At 47.2% G+C, this 16,626-nt stretch overlaps 1 protein-coding gene across 3 annotated transcripts in view; it reads right to left on the bottom strand.

The window, feature by feature from the left end:
* The window catches only part of MTMR2 (myotubularin related protein 2), a 51,999-nt gene that overhangs the window by 18,266 nt on the left and 17,107 nt on the right, over positions 1-16,626 (bottom strand). For all 3 annotated transcript variants that reach the window (XR_013838250.1, XR_013838251.1, XM_079973774.1), the window contains exons 4-10: positions 14,801-14,895; positions 13,571-13,681; positions 8,500-8,601; positions 6,878-6,961; positions 4,563-4,712; positions 3,467-3,655; positions 1,966-2,151 (exon numbers count right to left, since the gene is read on the bottom strand). Coding sequence is in view for 1 of the 3 variants with exons in the window: in XM_079973774.1 (XP_079829900.1) it covers positions 1,966-2,151; positions 3,467-3,655; positions 4,563-4,712; positions 6,878-6,961; positions 8,500-8,601; positions 13,571-13,681; positions 14,801-14,895 (917 nt within the window). In the remaining 2 variants the exon portion in view is untranslated. The remainder of the gene's footprint in view (positions 1-1,965; positions 2,152-3,466; positions 3,656-4,562; positions 4,713-6,877; positions 6,962-8,499; positions 8,602-13,570; positions 13,682-14,800; positions 14,896-16,626) is intronic.

The raw sequence follows: 16,626 nt of genomic DNA on the forward strand, positions 1-16,626 counted from the left end.
TCAACCAGAAGCTGATAAGCACAACCTGAGGGCAACAGCACCCTTCCCCACAACAGGTACTCAGAGCCACACTGCCTCCGAAAATGGAGACAGAACACAGCCACTGATCTTGCATGAATTTCTCTAGTTCTTTCCGAAAGCTGTTGGCCATTGCTACCTCTTGTGGGAGTGAGTTCCACAGTTCCAGCTAAGGGCAGCTGCTTTCTATGTCTCAAAAGGGACGTGGGAGCATTTCGTTTTTTGACAGAATTACAACCCTGGTAGATGAAGGGAACGCAGTGGATGTAGCCTACCTTGATTTCAGCAAGGCATTTGACAAGGTGCCCCATGATATTCTTGTAAAGAAGCTGGTAAAATGCGGTCTTGACTATGCTACCACTCAGTGGATTTGTAACTGGCTGACTGACCAAACCCAAAGGGTGCTCATCAATGGTTCCTCTTCATCCCACAGGGTTCTGTCTTGGGCCTGGTCTTATTCAACATCTTTATCAACGACTTGGATGATGGACTCAAGGGCATCCTGATCAAATTTGCAGATGACACCAAACGGGGAGGGGTGGCTAACACCCCAGAGGACAGGATCACACTTCAAAACGACCTTGACAGATTAGAGAACTGGGCCAAAACAAACAAGATGAATTTTAATAGGGAGAAATGTAAAGTATTGCACTTGGGCAAAAAAAATGAGAGGCACAAATACAAGATGGGTGACACCTGGCTTGAGAGCAGTACATGTGAAAAGGATCTAGGAGTCTTGGTTGACCACAAACTTGACATGAGCCAACAGTGTGACACGGCAGCTAAAAAAGCCAATGCAATTCTGGGCTGCATCAATAGGAGTATTGCATCTAGATCAAGGGAAGTAATAGTGCCACTGTATTCTGCTCTGGTCAGACCTCACTTGGAGTACTGTGTCCAGTTCTGGGCACCACAGTTCAAGAAGGACACTGACAAACTGGAACGTGTCCAGAGGAGGGCAACCAAAATGGTCAAAGGCCTGGAAACGATGCCTTATGAGGAACGGCTAAGGGAGCTGGGCATGTTTAGCCTGGAGAAGAGGAGGTTAAGGGGTGATATGATAGCCATGTTCAAATATATAAAAGGATGTCACATAGAGGAGGGAGAAAGGTTGTTTTCTGCTGCTCCAGAGAAGCGGACACGGAGCAATGGATCCAAACTACAAGAAAGAAGATTCCACCTAAACATTAGGAAGAACTTCCTGACAGTAAGAGCTGTTTGACAGTGGAATTTGCTGCCAAGGAGTGTGGTGGAGTCTCCTTCTTTGGAGGTCTTTAAGCAGAGGCTTGACAACCATATGTCAGGAGTGCTCTGATGGTGTTTCCTTCTTGGCAGGGGGTTGGACTCGATGGCCCTTGTGGTCTCTTCCAACTCTATGATTCTATGATCCAAAGGTTTGCGCCCTTGCCAGACATGATTAACTATGGGACGCAGGTGGGTGGTGCTGTGGTCTAAACCACTGAGCCTCTTGGGCTTGCCGGTCAGAAGGTTGGCAGTTTGAATCCCCGTGATGGGGTAAGCTCCTGTTGCTCTGTCCCTTCCAACTCTATAATTCTATGATTTCAAGACTTCCTGCTCCTAAGGCTCATCATCTACACACTCCTTTAACAAACCACATATTTTTCAGTTTTGTCTTCTCCCTCCCTCTTTCAAAAGGCGGGCCCGGGGGAGAGACTTCTTTTGAAGAGGCAGCCAGGTTCCTACATAAAACACTCAGATGAATTAAGCTTCCACTCTCGATGGTCTCTTAGCTGCAATGTTGCAGCAGCTTCAGCAAGAAGCTGTCACAGAACATCTAGGCTTCTGCATCTCTGACGCTGCAATTTGCTGGTGCTGCAACCTGCCAAGGATGGGGGGAAGTTGCCGAAACCACACCGGTAGGAGAACCCACACATTGCCATTCTCTCTCTCACACACACACACAAACACAAACACACATCAACGTACCTTGATGTGTTCCAGCCAATGGGTGGATTCCAAATTAGACAGCCAGTGCGTCTCTTCTATGTTGGGATAGACAATCTCTTTCAGCTTCCTCAATGACTCTCTCATAACGTGGATATTATGGATGTCCAGGAAAACCAATTCTGCGTTCTGATAGGCATCCTCACTTTCATAACCTCCTCCTTTGGCCTGAAGAAGAAAATGAAGGTTAGACCGCCTTTGTCCTGAGCAAGACCCTAAGCCTGCAGGTTGAACTTTTGCCTAGTGTGTTGCCCTACAGCAGCGAGAGGGAATCTGTGGTGCTCAACAGATGTGGCTTATGGGATAGGACCATCCAACTTTTTAGAATGCCTTTTGGGGAATGAGTGCTGCATTTAAAAATGCTGATTTGATTTACCACTCTTTTAATTCTACTGCCCCTTTCTAATTGTATTTTTAATCAAGTGTTCTGCTGGGCTAGATCCAAGCCAGCCCTTCTTGGCTCAAGACCCCGGCTGCATATACACACAGAGCACATGGCTTCCCCCCAAATAATCCTGGTAACTGTAGTTTGTTAAGGGTGGTAAGGAATTGCAACACGGTGAGGGGTAAACTACAGGCCCCGGGGTTCTTTGCAGCCCCAGCGAAGGCACCTGCTAGAGGAAGGACAATTATCGATCAATTCCTCCTCCTTTCCTTTCTTCAAGTTCCAGAACAATCTCCCACACTTTTCAAGAGCTTCCAACCCTCCAGAGAACATTTCTGGGAGGAAGAATCTTATACAGTATCAGGTTTTCGGTTTGTTTGTTTTTGATTACTACTCAGATTCCTCAACACAGTTGGGTAAGCATGGGGAACCTTTTACAGCCAAGAGCTTCTATTCCCTTTTTTGGGCAACATTTCAAGGGCCACATGCCAGTGGCAGGCAGGGCCAGTGCCAAAAGAGGGTGCAGAAACCAAGGAAAACCTTACTTCTGCGCACCAGGTGAGTTTTTGCACACACTTATACACCCAGGCGGGACGCGGGTGGCACTGTGGATTAAACCACAGAGCCTAGGACTTGCCGATCAGAAGGTCGGCGGTTCGAATCCCCGCAACGGGGTGAGTTCCCGTTGCTCAGTCCCTGCTCCTGCCAACCTAGCAGTTCAAAAGCATGCAGTGCAAGTAGATAAATAGGTACCACTCCAGCGGGAAGGTAAATGGTGTTTCCATGCGCTGCTCTGGTTCACCAGAAGCGGTTTAGTCATGCTGGCCACATGACCCGGAAGCTGTACGCCGGCTCCCTCGGCCAGTAAAGTGAGATGAGCGCCGCAACCCCAGAGTCGGCCACGACTGGACCTAATGGTCAGGGGTCCCTTTACCTTTATACACCCAGGCATTATCAGAGTTCAGGCAAACCAAACCAGGGCCAGTGAGTGGGCTGGGAAGAGAACAGAGGGCAGACAGAGGGGCTCTGAGGGCCACATCTGGTACCCAGGCATGAGGCTCCTGACTCCTGCTGCTGGGAAAGGCACGATTATCCAACCTTGTTGGCTACAGCGTTCACACTTGGCCTGGCATCGAAGATGAATATCTTGTGGGACTGAGCGTTGGAGTCCATGACGGACTGCAGATACTTCTCGTCCTCTTTGCTCCGTTTCCCACTCACGCCCACCATCGGCTGGCTGCAGCGTGTGACCGTGGCTTGGCTTTCCGGGTGAATCCAGGACAAAACCTTTCGAGGAGAAGGAAGGCTTTATTTATTCAAAAAGAAAAATAAATATGAGGCTGAAGAAACAGACCACATCTGCACCATACATTTAAAGCTACTACGCCTCTTTAAACAGCCATGGCTTCTCCCAAAGAATTCTGGGAGCTGTACGTTAAGGGTACTGAGAGGAGTTGCTGTTGTTGTTGTTGTTTAGTCATGTCCGACTCTTCGTGACCCCATGGACCTGAGCACGCCAGGCACTTCTGTCTTCCACTGTCTCCCGCAGTTTAGTCAAACTCATGCTGGTAGCTTCGAGAACACTGTCCAGCCATCTCGTCCTCTGTCGTCCCCTTCTCCTTGTGCCCTCCATCTTTCCCAACATCAGGGTCTTTTCCAGGGAGTCTTCTCTTCTCATGAGGTGGCCAAAGCACTGGAGCCTCAGCTTCAGGATCTGTCCTTCCAGTGAGCACTCAGGGCTGATTTCCTTCAGAATGGATAGGTTTGATCTTCTTGCAGTCCATGGGACTCTCAAGAGTCTCCTCCAGCACCATAATTCAAAAGCATCAATTCTTCGGCGATCAGCCTTCTTTATGGTCCAGCTCTCACTTCCATACATCACTGCTGGGGAAACCATAGCTTTAACTATACGGACCTTTGTTGGCAAGGTGATGTCTCTGCTTTTTAAGATGCTGTCTGTTGTTAGGAGGCCCCAAAGAATTTTTTGAGGATTTTTTTTTTAGGATTCCCCGGAACAGTTCAGCAATCAATCTCTCTTCACACGGAACTCTGGGAATTGAAGCTCTGGGAGGGGAATACGGGCCTTTAACTACAACTCCCAGAATTCTTTGGAGGAAGCTGTTTAAAGCGGTACCGCGGTGCTTTAAAGGCATGGTGTGGCTGTGGCCACAGTAAGAGACAACGTTAAGCTTACAGGTATGCGTCCCCTGGATCGGAATGCAGCTACTCGCTTCAGTTCCTCGTCCGAGATGTTGGCAGGAACCACCAGGAGGGCAGGGTAGGTGTCGCACAGTTCGTACTGCTCGTTCACCTTGGTAATTCTCCAGCTTTCATTAGGAATTCCCTATTTTGGAAAGAGATAGATATGTTTGGGCTTCCCGTTCCCATCATTCAAATGGAATATAATAATATAATAATTCTTTATTATTTATACCCCGCCCATCTGGCTGGGTTTCCCCAACCACTCTGGGCAGCTTCCAACAGAATATTAAAATACAATAACCTATTAAACATTAAAAGCTTCCCAAAACAGGGCTGCCTTCAGATGTCTTCTAAAAGTCTGGTAGTTGTTTTTCTCTTTGACATCTGATGGGAGGGTGTTCTACAGGGCGGGTGCCACTACCGAGAAGGCCCTCTGCCTGGTTCCCTGTAACCTCACTTCTTGCAGTGAGAGAACCGCCAGAAGGCCCTCGGTACTGGACCTCAGCGTCCGGGCTGAATGATGGGGGTGGAGACGCTCCTTCAGGTATACTGGACCGAGGCCGTTTAGGGCTTTAAAGGTCAGCACCAACACTTTGAATTGTGCTCGGAAACAGAAATGGAAGCGCTTACATCAATACCTGCCTAAAATGTAACAGGAGACAAAGGGAGTCAAATATACTAGAGGAATGCAGGTTGTTGGGGAACAACAGCAGAAGAAGGTTTAGTGCTTATGTCCCAGCTGATCCAACAGGACGCTGATAGTAATAATAATAATATTTATATGCTGCCTATCCAATTAGTTTGCCTCAGCCACTCTGGATGGCTCCAAGAAAATATTTAAAAAAAACAATAAAACATCAAACATTAAAAACTTTCCGATACAGGACTGCCTCCAGATGTGTACAGAAAGTTGTGTAGTTATTTATATCCTTGACATCTGGTGGGAGGGGGTTCCACAGGGCAGGCGCCACTACCGAGAAGGCCCTTTGTCTAGTTCCCTGTAACTTGACTTCTTGCAGTGAGGGAACTGCCAGAAGGCCCTCGGCGCTGGACCTCAGTGTCTGGACTGAACGATGGGGGTGGAGAAGCTCCTTCAGGGTATACTGGGCCAAGGCCATTTAGGGCTTTAAAAGTTCAAGGAAGTTATTTAGGATTTCTATCACCACCGTTCTCCAAAAACCCCCGGCAATCTAAAAATGATTTCGGAGCTGGTGACAGGGGAAGCTGCCTTTCACAGAGTCAAATCATTGGTTCGTCCAGCCCATTACTGCTTACACCAGGCTTCCTCAATGTTTTGAGACTACAATTCCCATCTTCCCTGACCACTGGTCCTGCTAGCTAGGGCTCATGGGAGTTGTAGGCCAGAAACATCTGGAGGGCTGAGTTTGAGGAAGCTTGGCTTAACACACTGACTGGCAGCGGGGCTCAAGGGTTTCAGACAAGGGTCTCTGCCTGGAAATACCAGGGACTAAACCTTCCACATGCAGTGCAGATGTTCTGCCAGTGAGCTATCTATGGCCCTTCCTGAAGGCATATGCTGTTGCTCCTTGCTTCCGTGATAAGAACACAGCCATCGAATATGAATTGTAGCACAATTCTCATATGCTACAATGCTCATATGCTTGGTATCTAATAGACATAGACACACACACACACACTGATAGTTGGTATCTCCTGATAAAGGTCCTCATGTAGCCACAAAGACTTTGAACTGAGACCTTGGGGAGTTGAGCACTACCTTAAATTGACCAATATAAACTCCATATAAATCCCCTTATGAATAACCTTTCGGCAAGATTGTCATAGAATGCAAGACGAGTGCTTTCTTCTGGCGAGACAGAGCCCATTGCGCCTTTGGGTGCTTTTGGTTCGCTGAGCCTGGGAGAAAGTAACAGCATACAATAAAGGCTTGATGCTGCTTTTTAAATTTTGATTAGCCATTGGCCCGCCTTCCCCAACCTGTTGCTCTCCAAATGTTTTAGACTACAACTCCCATCATCCCTGACCTCTGGTCATGCTGACTAGAGATGATAAGGAGCTGGAGCCCCAAACATCTGGAGGGCACCAGTTGGGGAAGGCTGGAGTCCAGGAGTGTCAGAATTCCTCCTTGCTCTTGCCACTCATGGTGGCTCCTGAGCCAGAATTTGACCAACCAAGTTAAAAATTATTTAGTGCAATGCTTGATCTGGACCCAGCTTGAACTTGGGTTAAGAAGTTCACCTACAGATCAGAGGTTCCTCGAGCCTAAATCAATAATTTTGACATACAGGAAGGAGTGTAAATCAGAGGTAGAATGGAGGTGCTTACCTGCCTCCTGTACTCCACAACAGGATCATAAACCTTCCAGCCATTTTCTGGGAAAACTTCTTTGTATTCAAATGCAAAAAGAGACTTAAAAACGAGAGACAGAGAGAAAAAATCAGTTCTTTTCAGCTCATTTTCCATTTTATTTGGCATCTCAAATAACAATTTCTGCACAGTCTTTTTTGTTTCTATAACACTGAGGCATGAACGAAAAGAAACTGTCTTTGTACGTTGTAATTAACACATCAGCGTACACTTCTTCATATTCCTTTGTATTCTGATCTATTACCTACAAAATCTCCAAGGGGGTGAAAAAGGGGCAGAAAAGGGGGCTGGGGAGAAAAGGGACTTTGTGTGAAAAGAATTATTTTTTTTTCTGGCAGTGTTAAATACAGAGCAGTTTTTCAAGGCAACATCACATGGCTGACACCTATTCCTTTTTTATGATGGTTGCCTATGGCAGCCATTTTGTGCCAGCACCCACAGCACAATTATAGAATGATAGAATTACAGAGTTGTAGAGTTGGGAGGGACCCAGAGAGTCATCTAATCTAACCCCCCTTCAATGCAGGAATCTCAGCTGAAGCATCCATGACAGATGGCCATCCAACCTCTGCTTAAAAACCTCCAAGGAAGGAAAGTCCACAACTTCCTGAGGGAGACCATTCCATTGTCAAACAGCTCTTACTGTCAGAAAGTTCTTCCTAATGTTGAGTCAGAATCTCCTTTCTTTTAACTTGAAGCCATTGGTTCGAGTCCTACAAACTTTAATTATCATTAAAGTTATGACCTGCCCTTCATCAGCAAGTCTCAGGGCAGGCGACAACAATTTGAAATTCAAAATTAATTCACCTTACGAGTATCCTGGCTTTTTAAAACCAAAAACAGCCATGGGATGCTCATGTTTTGTGGTGCGCTATGAGGAGGCTACAATCAGAGGTGGTACCAGTATTTTTCACCTCAGGAATGGCAAGGGTGTCAGGAACTCAACTGCCTCAATTTGGATTACAGTGTGCAGTTATGGCGTAAGCTAAGCCAGTGATGACCTGGAGGGTTTTTGCCCGACTCTAAGGCTGCAAGCACCAGTAGATTTTCCCCAAAATGCTCCAAATTGCCACTGAGAAGCTTGGGGAATAAAAGTTCCCAGATCTCCCAGCTCAAGATTAAGCTGGAGCCACTGGGAATTCTTTTAAGGTGTACCAGATTTAACATATAGACTAAGAGAGCAAGAAGAACATACGTTTAAAGAAGACTGGAAAACGTTTAATGAGTATGTGGAAAATAACGGTGTACAGCTGAAAATGCTGGCAGCATTAAGATAAATTCAGCAGAGTAAATAATTCTTGATGGATGTAGTAGTAGAAAACCAATTGGAATGGTTATTGTAAAATATGCAGGGATGTAAGATATGCAAAACCTTGGAAAGAGAAGAAGGGAAGTTGCTGGATATTTTAAAGTTTGTAAAATGTTCATTTGAAATTGTATAGCAGAAATTTTAATAATTTTTTTTTTTGCTGATGAAAGATTATCATCCCCTATGACCCGAAGTAATTTATCTCTTAAGAATGGTTAAATTCATGTCGATTTTACGACGTGTGCCACAAGAGCAACAGAAAAGCACTTACCAAATGATTTGACACGGGAAACGCGTATTTTGTCAAGTTCTCAAATATGGACCTTCTCGTGCGGCCCTCGGGGCGATGCGCAAACCGGAGGTTCCGGACATCCTGAAAAATGTTAGGCCAAACTCAGCAGACCAGCCTTCTGCAATCGGGGGCCCTCCAAATGTTATTTGACTACAAATCCCATCGTTCCTGACCACTAGCTACGCTGGTGGGGGCTCTTTCTTACCCCCAAGTAGAACTGCAATATCTTGAAGGGGAGAGTTAGGACACAGCAAGAAGAGCACCTACATGACTGCAAGGATCACACATCTTACGCTTGACTTTACGGTGCAGTGTAGAGCCTTCTTTGGAATCCCAAAGACCTCATATTTCAGTTCAAATAGGAACAGATGCCAATGACAGAAACAGATGAGTCGTTCCCATGATGGACTGAAGGTCTAAAAGGCTTGGGATTGGTTTGGCTATGTTTCTGTGCATCTTCTGAAACCTCAGTACTATTGTTGTTGGCCTCTATCTGTATCAAGAGACAATGGAGTATGCCTCCAGGGGTGAAGGCAAACCGATGTGTTAGCAGCACCAAAGTGACCTCCCAGGGGTACAAGCCTGGGCAGTGTGTATGGAGGTTTCAATATAGAGCACTGGGGAAAAAATATATCGTATTTTTCCATGTATAAGATATTGAGATAATTAATAGGCGTGACGTGGCTAATTACTTTACGATCCCAATTAGCCCTTTACAGCGGTCCGGTACGCTTCCTCAAGCTGCGTCATCTGCTCCGTTCCGTCACGCCTTGCAGAGTAAAAACACAGTGGAAAAAGCTGTTGCTGCTGCTGCTTAGATCCAGACAAACACATAAGGCACTTGTGTGTCCAATTATCAGTTCTTTATTGCGACATTTCTCAGACATACACTCCAGGACTTCTCGCAGCCATAGCTACTGCTTCCTTCTCCCTCTAAGACACAGAGACAAGAGAAAAACTCCTCCAACCTTCAAAACCTGACGTCAGAATGTGAGGCATTACTCAGAACATCTTAACCCTATAAGTTCTGAATCCCAACATAAGACGCCCCCATGTATAAGAGGACCCCTATTTTTTGAGCCCCAAATTAAGAAATAAATAATTGCAGCATTCTGTGTACAGTGGACCCTCAGATTACATTACCCTTGGGTAACATAACTTTTGGGTTGTGAATACGGCAACCTTGGAAGTGGATTCTTCCGGGTTTTGCCATGTGCGCATGCGCAGAAGCAGCACCTATACTTGCGGATTTTTGGGGGTACGGTACGGACCCCTGGAACGAATTACATTTGTATCCAGAGGGTCCACTGTATAAGACGACTCCCAGTTTTAAACTAAATTTTTTTGGGGGAAATATAGTCTTATACACGGAAAAATACAGTATTTTCTTCTGGCTGTGGGGAGGACTGCAGGGCCCTGCTCCCTTCCAGGGCCTTTTCCAGCTGGCCAAGGGGACGTGGCCCAGGCCCTTATTTGGAACAAACTTTTGGGGAAGTGTGGGAAGTGTTCTGCCATTGCTTCCTGGTTCCAGGTGGTTAATGTGCTTTATAATGTCCTCAAGCAGTTGGTGGCAATTTAAATTTTTATTCCTTCTTTTCCTTTTTTCCTTTGTTGGGGGTGGGTGGGTGGGATGGACAGTTGGTTGGGGATTAATTTTAGTATAATTGCTCTGTTCCTTTTGTTGTTGTTGTTTTATTGGTTCTGTATAGTTTGTGGTTTTTTTTTAAGGGGCGGGATCAGGGCTGCCTGGGAGTGGGTCCCCAGCCAACACGATGGCTGGGACAAGTTCCATAGGGGGGGAAGCACTGGGACATCCGATCTCGGTGATCATGGGCAGGAGGTGGAGTTACACTAAGACCAGACCATGTCATTACCGAGGAGGCAGGTTTAGTCGTTGTTTGAAGACTATCCCTGCCTCCGGGTCTGGCCTTGACCGGATGGATACTGGAATCAACAGGGGAAACCCACATGACCTGAAGGTGTTGCTGTGTAATGCCAGGTCAATGATGAATAAAACCACTGCCATCCACGACCTGATTGTGGATGGAGGATTTGACCTGGCATGTGTGACAGAGACCTGGATGGAGGAAGCAGATGGGCCTGTCCTTGCCGCTGCTTGCCCACCAGGTTTCTCTTACGCACAGCAACCCAGGTCATGTGGGCGGGGAGGGGGGGTTGCAGTGATTTTTAGGAAGTCACTAGCTTGCACCAGATGTCCTACTGGGAAGATCCAGTTTTCTGAGTGCATGTTCTGGAAGTTGGGCAATTCCTTTTGGTGTACCGACCTCCCCGCTGCACCAAGGATTCCCTGCCCGAGCTGCTTCAGGTCGTGGCGGATTTTCTCCTGGAGACACCTAGTTTGGTTGTCCTAGGGGATTTTAACATCCATGCCAACACGACCTTACAAGGGGCTGCTCGGGACTTCGTGGAAAGCATGGCCTCCATGGGGCTGTCCCTGAATAAGTTTGGCCCAACTCATAGTCATGGACATGCCTTAGACCTGGTGTTCACTTCTAGTGACGTGGGTGATCTGACACTAAGTAAAAGTGAAACAAAAGAAGTGCCATGTTCAGATCACTTCCTGGCGCAACTGGACTTCTCCGCGACCCTTCCCCTCTGCAGGGAGGTGGGACCAATTCGGATGGTTCGCCCCCGCCATTTAATGGATCCAAATGGTTTCCAAAGAGTGGTAGGGGATGCTTTATCCCATGTTGATGGCCTTTCAGCTGATTCCCTGGTGGCCCGCTGGAATGCGGAGTTAACCAGGGCTATCGACTGTCTGGCTCCGAAGCGCCCTCTCCGATTGCATGGAGCCCGGACAGCCCCATGGTTTTCTTCGGAGCTGAGGGCGATGAAACAATCGTTGAGACGGCTAGAGCGTTGGTGTCAGAAAACTCACTCCGAATCTAACCGGACACAGGTTAGAGCTCAACGTCGAGCCTACCAAGTGGCGATAGCGACGGCAAAGAAGACTTTCTTCACCACCTCTATTGCATCTGCAGAAAATAGTAGCAGGAGACTCTTTCAGGTGGTTCACAATTTAACGGAACCACCTTTACCACCGGGGCTTTGTAAAGACCCCAAGATCTCCTGCAACAATTTTGCAAAGTTTTTTGCAGATAAAATCACTCATATTCGGAAGGAGCTAGACACCACCGTGGGAGCAGGGCTGGGGCGGGAGAGTGCTAGAGCTCTGTCTGGTCAAGTTGCATGGAATCAATTTCAATCCGTTACCCCGGAGGATGTGGACAGGCTGCTTGGACGTGTGAAACCAACCACCTGTCTCCTTGATCCTTGCCCATCCTGGCTAATAAAAGCAAGCCAGGAAGGGCTGGGCGATGGGCTCTGCGGGGTGGTGAATGCTTCCCTCTGTGAGGGAACATTCCCAGATCCGCTGAAAGAGGCAGTCATTAAACCGCTTCTTAAAAAAACCATCTTTAGACCCGGCCAGTATGGCCAACTACTGCCCAGTCTCAAATCTTCCATTCTTGGGCAAGGTGATTGAGCGTGTGGTTGCTGAACAACTCCAGGCACGCCTGGAGGATACAGACCATTTGGATCCCTTCCAATCGGGATTCAGGCCTCACCATGGGACTGAAACTGCCTTGGTCGCGCTGGTTGATGATCTCCGGTGAGCTAGGGACAAAGGTGAGAGTTGTTTCCTAGTTCTGCAGGATCTCTCAGCGGCCTTTGATACAATCGACCATAACATCCTTCTGGACTGTCTAGAGGGGCTGGGAGCTGGGGACACTGTCATACAGTGGTTTCGCTCCTTCCTCCTGGGCCATGTTCAGAAAGTGATGGTGGGGGATGAGTGTTCAGATCCCTGGGCCCTCACTTGTGGGGTGCCTCAGGGTTCCGTCCTCTCCCCCATGCTTTTTAATATCTATATGAAGCCGCTGGGAGAGATCATCAGGGGGTTTGGACTGGGTGTCCATCAATATGCAGATGATACCCAGTTCTACCTCTCTTTCAAATCTGAACCAGTGAAGGCGATGAAGGTCCTGGAGGCGGTTGGAGGATGGATGGCGGCTAATGGATTGAAGTTGAATCCTGACAAGACAAGACAGAAGTACTGTTTTGGGGGAAAGGCTGGTGTGGAGGACTCCCTGGTCCTGAATAGGGTAACTGTGCCCCTGAAGGACCAGGTGCGCAGCCTGGGAGTCATTTTGGACTCACAGCTGTCCATGGAGGCGCAGGTCAATTCTGTATCCAGGGCAGCTGTCTACCAACTCCACCTGGTAAGCAGGCTGAGACCCTACCTGCCTGCGGACTGCCTCGCCAGAGTGGTGCATGCTCTACTTATCTCCTGCTTGGACTACTGCAATGTGCTCTACGTGGGGCTACCTTTGAAGGTGACTCGGAAACTACAACTAATCCAGAATGCGGCAGCTAGACTGGTGACTGGGGGCGGCCGCCGAGACCACATAACACCGGTCTTGAAAGACCTACATTGGCTCCCAGTACGTTTCCGAGCACAATTTAAAGTGCTGGTGTTGACCTTTAAAGCCCTAAACGGCCTCGGCCCAGTATACCTGAAGGAGCGTCTCCACCCCCATCGTTCTGCCCGGACGCTGAGGTCCAGCGCCGAGGGCCTTCTGGCGGTTCCCTCATTGCGAGAAGCAAAGCTACAGGGAACCAGGCAGAGGGCCTTCTCGGTCGTGGCGCCTGCCCTGTGGAACGCCCTCTCATCAGATGTCAAAGCGATAAATAACTACCTGACATTCAGAAGACATCTTAAGGCAGCCCTGTTCAGGGAAGTTTTTAATCTGTGATATTCTAGTGTATTTTTGGTTTCTATGGAAGCCGCCCAGAGTGGCTGGGGAAACCCAGCCAGATGGGCGGGGTACAAATAAATTATTATTATTATTATTATTATTGGTTTAGCCAACTCAACTTCAAGTCCTACATGGCAGCTTTCTGAGGGCTGTTCTATTTAAAGTCAGCGAAGAGGAATTTAAAAACATGTGATTTTTAGGAACATAAGAGACCACAGCTGTGGGGCAAGAACCTACCCATAATTCACCAACCATAGATGGATCTGATTTACCTTACACACAATCTCAAGGCCATATGAATTTTCGCCGCGGCTAGAAGCACCTCCAATTTTCTCCACTCTGTTGATCACTCCCAGAGGACCGTCAAGAACAAACGGAGGGTCCTGGGGAGGAAATGTATTGTGTTAGTGAAAAGTCTAAAACCTCCTAAAACAAAGTGCAGCTGTACCGTTCAACTTCCAAAACGTTCGGAAACCAAACCAAGCCCTTCAAGCAATGCCACGCATGGGGAGAAGGGGGGAGAAGTTCCATGGAGCAAGTGGAAATCCTTGCATACGCAGGCATGTCCAATGCCCAAGAGAATGCGATCTACTCCCAGTATAAAAAAATGGGCAGCTATCTACCCATTGTCATTGGAGGGGGAGCGTGGGTGGGGTGGGTGGATTGCCCAGAGTTGTTGAGCTTGTTTTGGGGAAGATTGCACAGAGTTTTTCAGCTTTCCCCCTGTAATCTACCAGGATCCCGCAATCTACCAGGATCAGCCGGGGATCTACCACCAGATCGTGATCTGCTGGTTGGACATCCCTGCAATGGGGGATATATTTTGTTGGATACTACTCAATCATACAGTCATACCTCTTGTTGCGTTTGCTTCATGATACGTTTTCTCAGTTTGCGTCCCACGGCGACTGGAAAGGGTTACTTCCGGGTTTCGCCACTCGCACATGCGTGCAAAATGACGTCACGCGCATGCGCAGAAACGGAGAATCACGACCCGCGCGTGTGCAGGCGCAGGTTGCGTTCCTTTCAGGTTGCGAACGGGGCTCCGGAACGGATCCTGTTCGCAACCAAAGGAACCACTGCAGTTGGACTTCACCCCAAAGGCACACTCCTCAATTTTCTCCCAAGACAAATGGACGCCAACCAACCAACCAACCAACCAACCAGACTCCTTGGGGGAGACTATGGCCAGGGTGCTTGCTTAGTGTCCTGTCTAGGTGGCTAAGTGCTGATGAGCCTCTTCTCTTCTCCCTTCTTAGGGTTCTTTCTCTTCAAACCAGACTTGGATGAGACAGCAGCCCAAAGAACAGGATACTTCCAAAAAAAGGACCATCCTCTGTAAAGTGGGAGGCAGAGGTCGTTTCCCAGCACCGGCTACCCAATTCTTTCAAAGAATGCACTCTCTACCACCAAGCTCTGCCCCTTCCCAGCTTGCACTTGAAATAAATAAAGTACCCCCCCGCCCCCCAAAAAAGTGAAAAGTTACTCAATTTGAGCCTTACCCTTTCCATGCTTTTAAAATATAGCCTGTAATTTGTAACTGTCAGAGTTCCTCTAATGGCGCCGGTGAATGGGCAGATGTGAGTAACATCTTTTGCTAGGAGAAAGAAAGAATTATGTTATATATACATATTATATGTATTTCCGCTTGGAGGTGCTGCAACGAGGCTTGGAACACCTTTCAAAGTCTCTCAGAGCAGGTGAGGAGGAAGCTTTCAAGAGATGGAGCTGAACGAACAGCCTCTGTCCCAGTGGTTCTCAAAGGCAGGAGACGGTGGTTAAGTGCTGTGGGACGATTCAAGGGCAATCAAATAAGCATTTAAACATTTCAGTGCAGTATAGTATCATTTACTTTTTTTAAATTTGCAGAATATGATTTTCAAAATCAAACACAGCTAGGAGTTGCTTCTTTTTGCTTTCCAGAGTTATTTCTTATATATAAAAATAATTCAGTGTAGCGCAAGCAAATTTTTATTCCGAAAATGTGGCCCAGAGAATAAAGTTTGAGAACCACTGCTATCTTTTTAAATATGTTGTGGGTGTGGGTGGGAAGGTTATTGTTTTGCTCTTGTTTTCATTATGTATTTTGTATTTTTATCTTGTAGTTTAATGCCATGAGGGATGCAGATGGTGCTGTGGGTAAAAGCCTCAGCGCCTAGGGCTTGCCGATCGAAAGGTCGGCGGTTCGAATCCCTGCAGCGGGGTGCGCTCCCGTTGCTCGGTCCCAGCGCCTGCCAACCTAGCAGTTCGAAAGCACGTCAAAGTGCAAGTAGATAAATAGGGACCGCTTACTGGTGGGAAGGTAAACGGCGTTTCCGTGTGCTGCGCTGACTCGCCAGATGCAGCTTTGTCACGCTGGCCACGTGACCCGGAAGTGTCTCCGGACAGCGCTGGCCCTCAGCCTCTTAAGTGAGATGGGCGCACAACCCTAGAGTCTGTCAAGATTGGCCCGTACGGGCAGGGGTACCTTTACCTTAATGCCATGAGCCGCCTTGAGATCTTCGGATGAAAGGTGGTATACAAATTTAATAAATGGAACAATAATAAGAATAATAACTGCAAGTCCCACAATTCCTGGCCATTGGTCTTGTTTGCTGGGCCTGATGGGATTTGTAGTTCAGCAACCCCTGGCGGGGCTCTAAGGTGAAATCAGCTCAACTTGTGCTTTTCCTTGCCACTGAAAAAAAACTTTAAAAGCTTCTTCTCAGTGGCTCTCCTTCAGTTTCACCAAGAGAAGTGGTTGCGGTAATGTAAACGATGACTAAAGAAAGGGAATTTCACACTTCATACCCACACTCAGGCATATGGGAGTAGCATCATATAACACTGTTCATATCTATCCAGTCTAAGAGTACTGTTTTATGGATAGATAATGAAGATGTTGGCCCTTTCTGGCTTTCCTTAAACATCTTGGCCAAACGTGCTTTGCGCTTGTCCCTTCCCCCCAGCAAAAAACCAAAAAAACCCTCTGAAGTTCTTTAACAACTAACTAACCCATCCCTAGTCACAGATACACGAGGGTTTTACATAACTATTTACTAGCTGGTTATTGTTCCTGGACACAGAAGGAATTTCAACAAAGAGGAAGAGCTTTCTGTTCAATCCTAATAAAAGAAACAGTGCGTTTTGTTCCGAGAAATGACTTCATGTTTTCCTTTCTCTCTCTTTTAAAAGGGAAAAAGTGGTATCATCCCATTTCTTCTATTCCTTTTGAATAAATAAATGGGTTTTTTAAATTGATTTTTCAACAAAAGCAACAAATAAATGGAGTACAATTAAGGTTGGGGGACGGAGATCAGTTGAAGTACAAATGATAGGAGCTCAGTCT

Source organism: Podarcis cretensis (genome assembly GCF_951804945.1).
Source record: "Podarcis cretensis genome assembly, chromosome: 4".
NCBI lineage: Eukaryota > Metazoa > Chordata > Lepidosauria > Squamata > Lacertidae > Podarcis > Podarcis cretensis.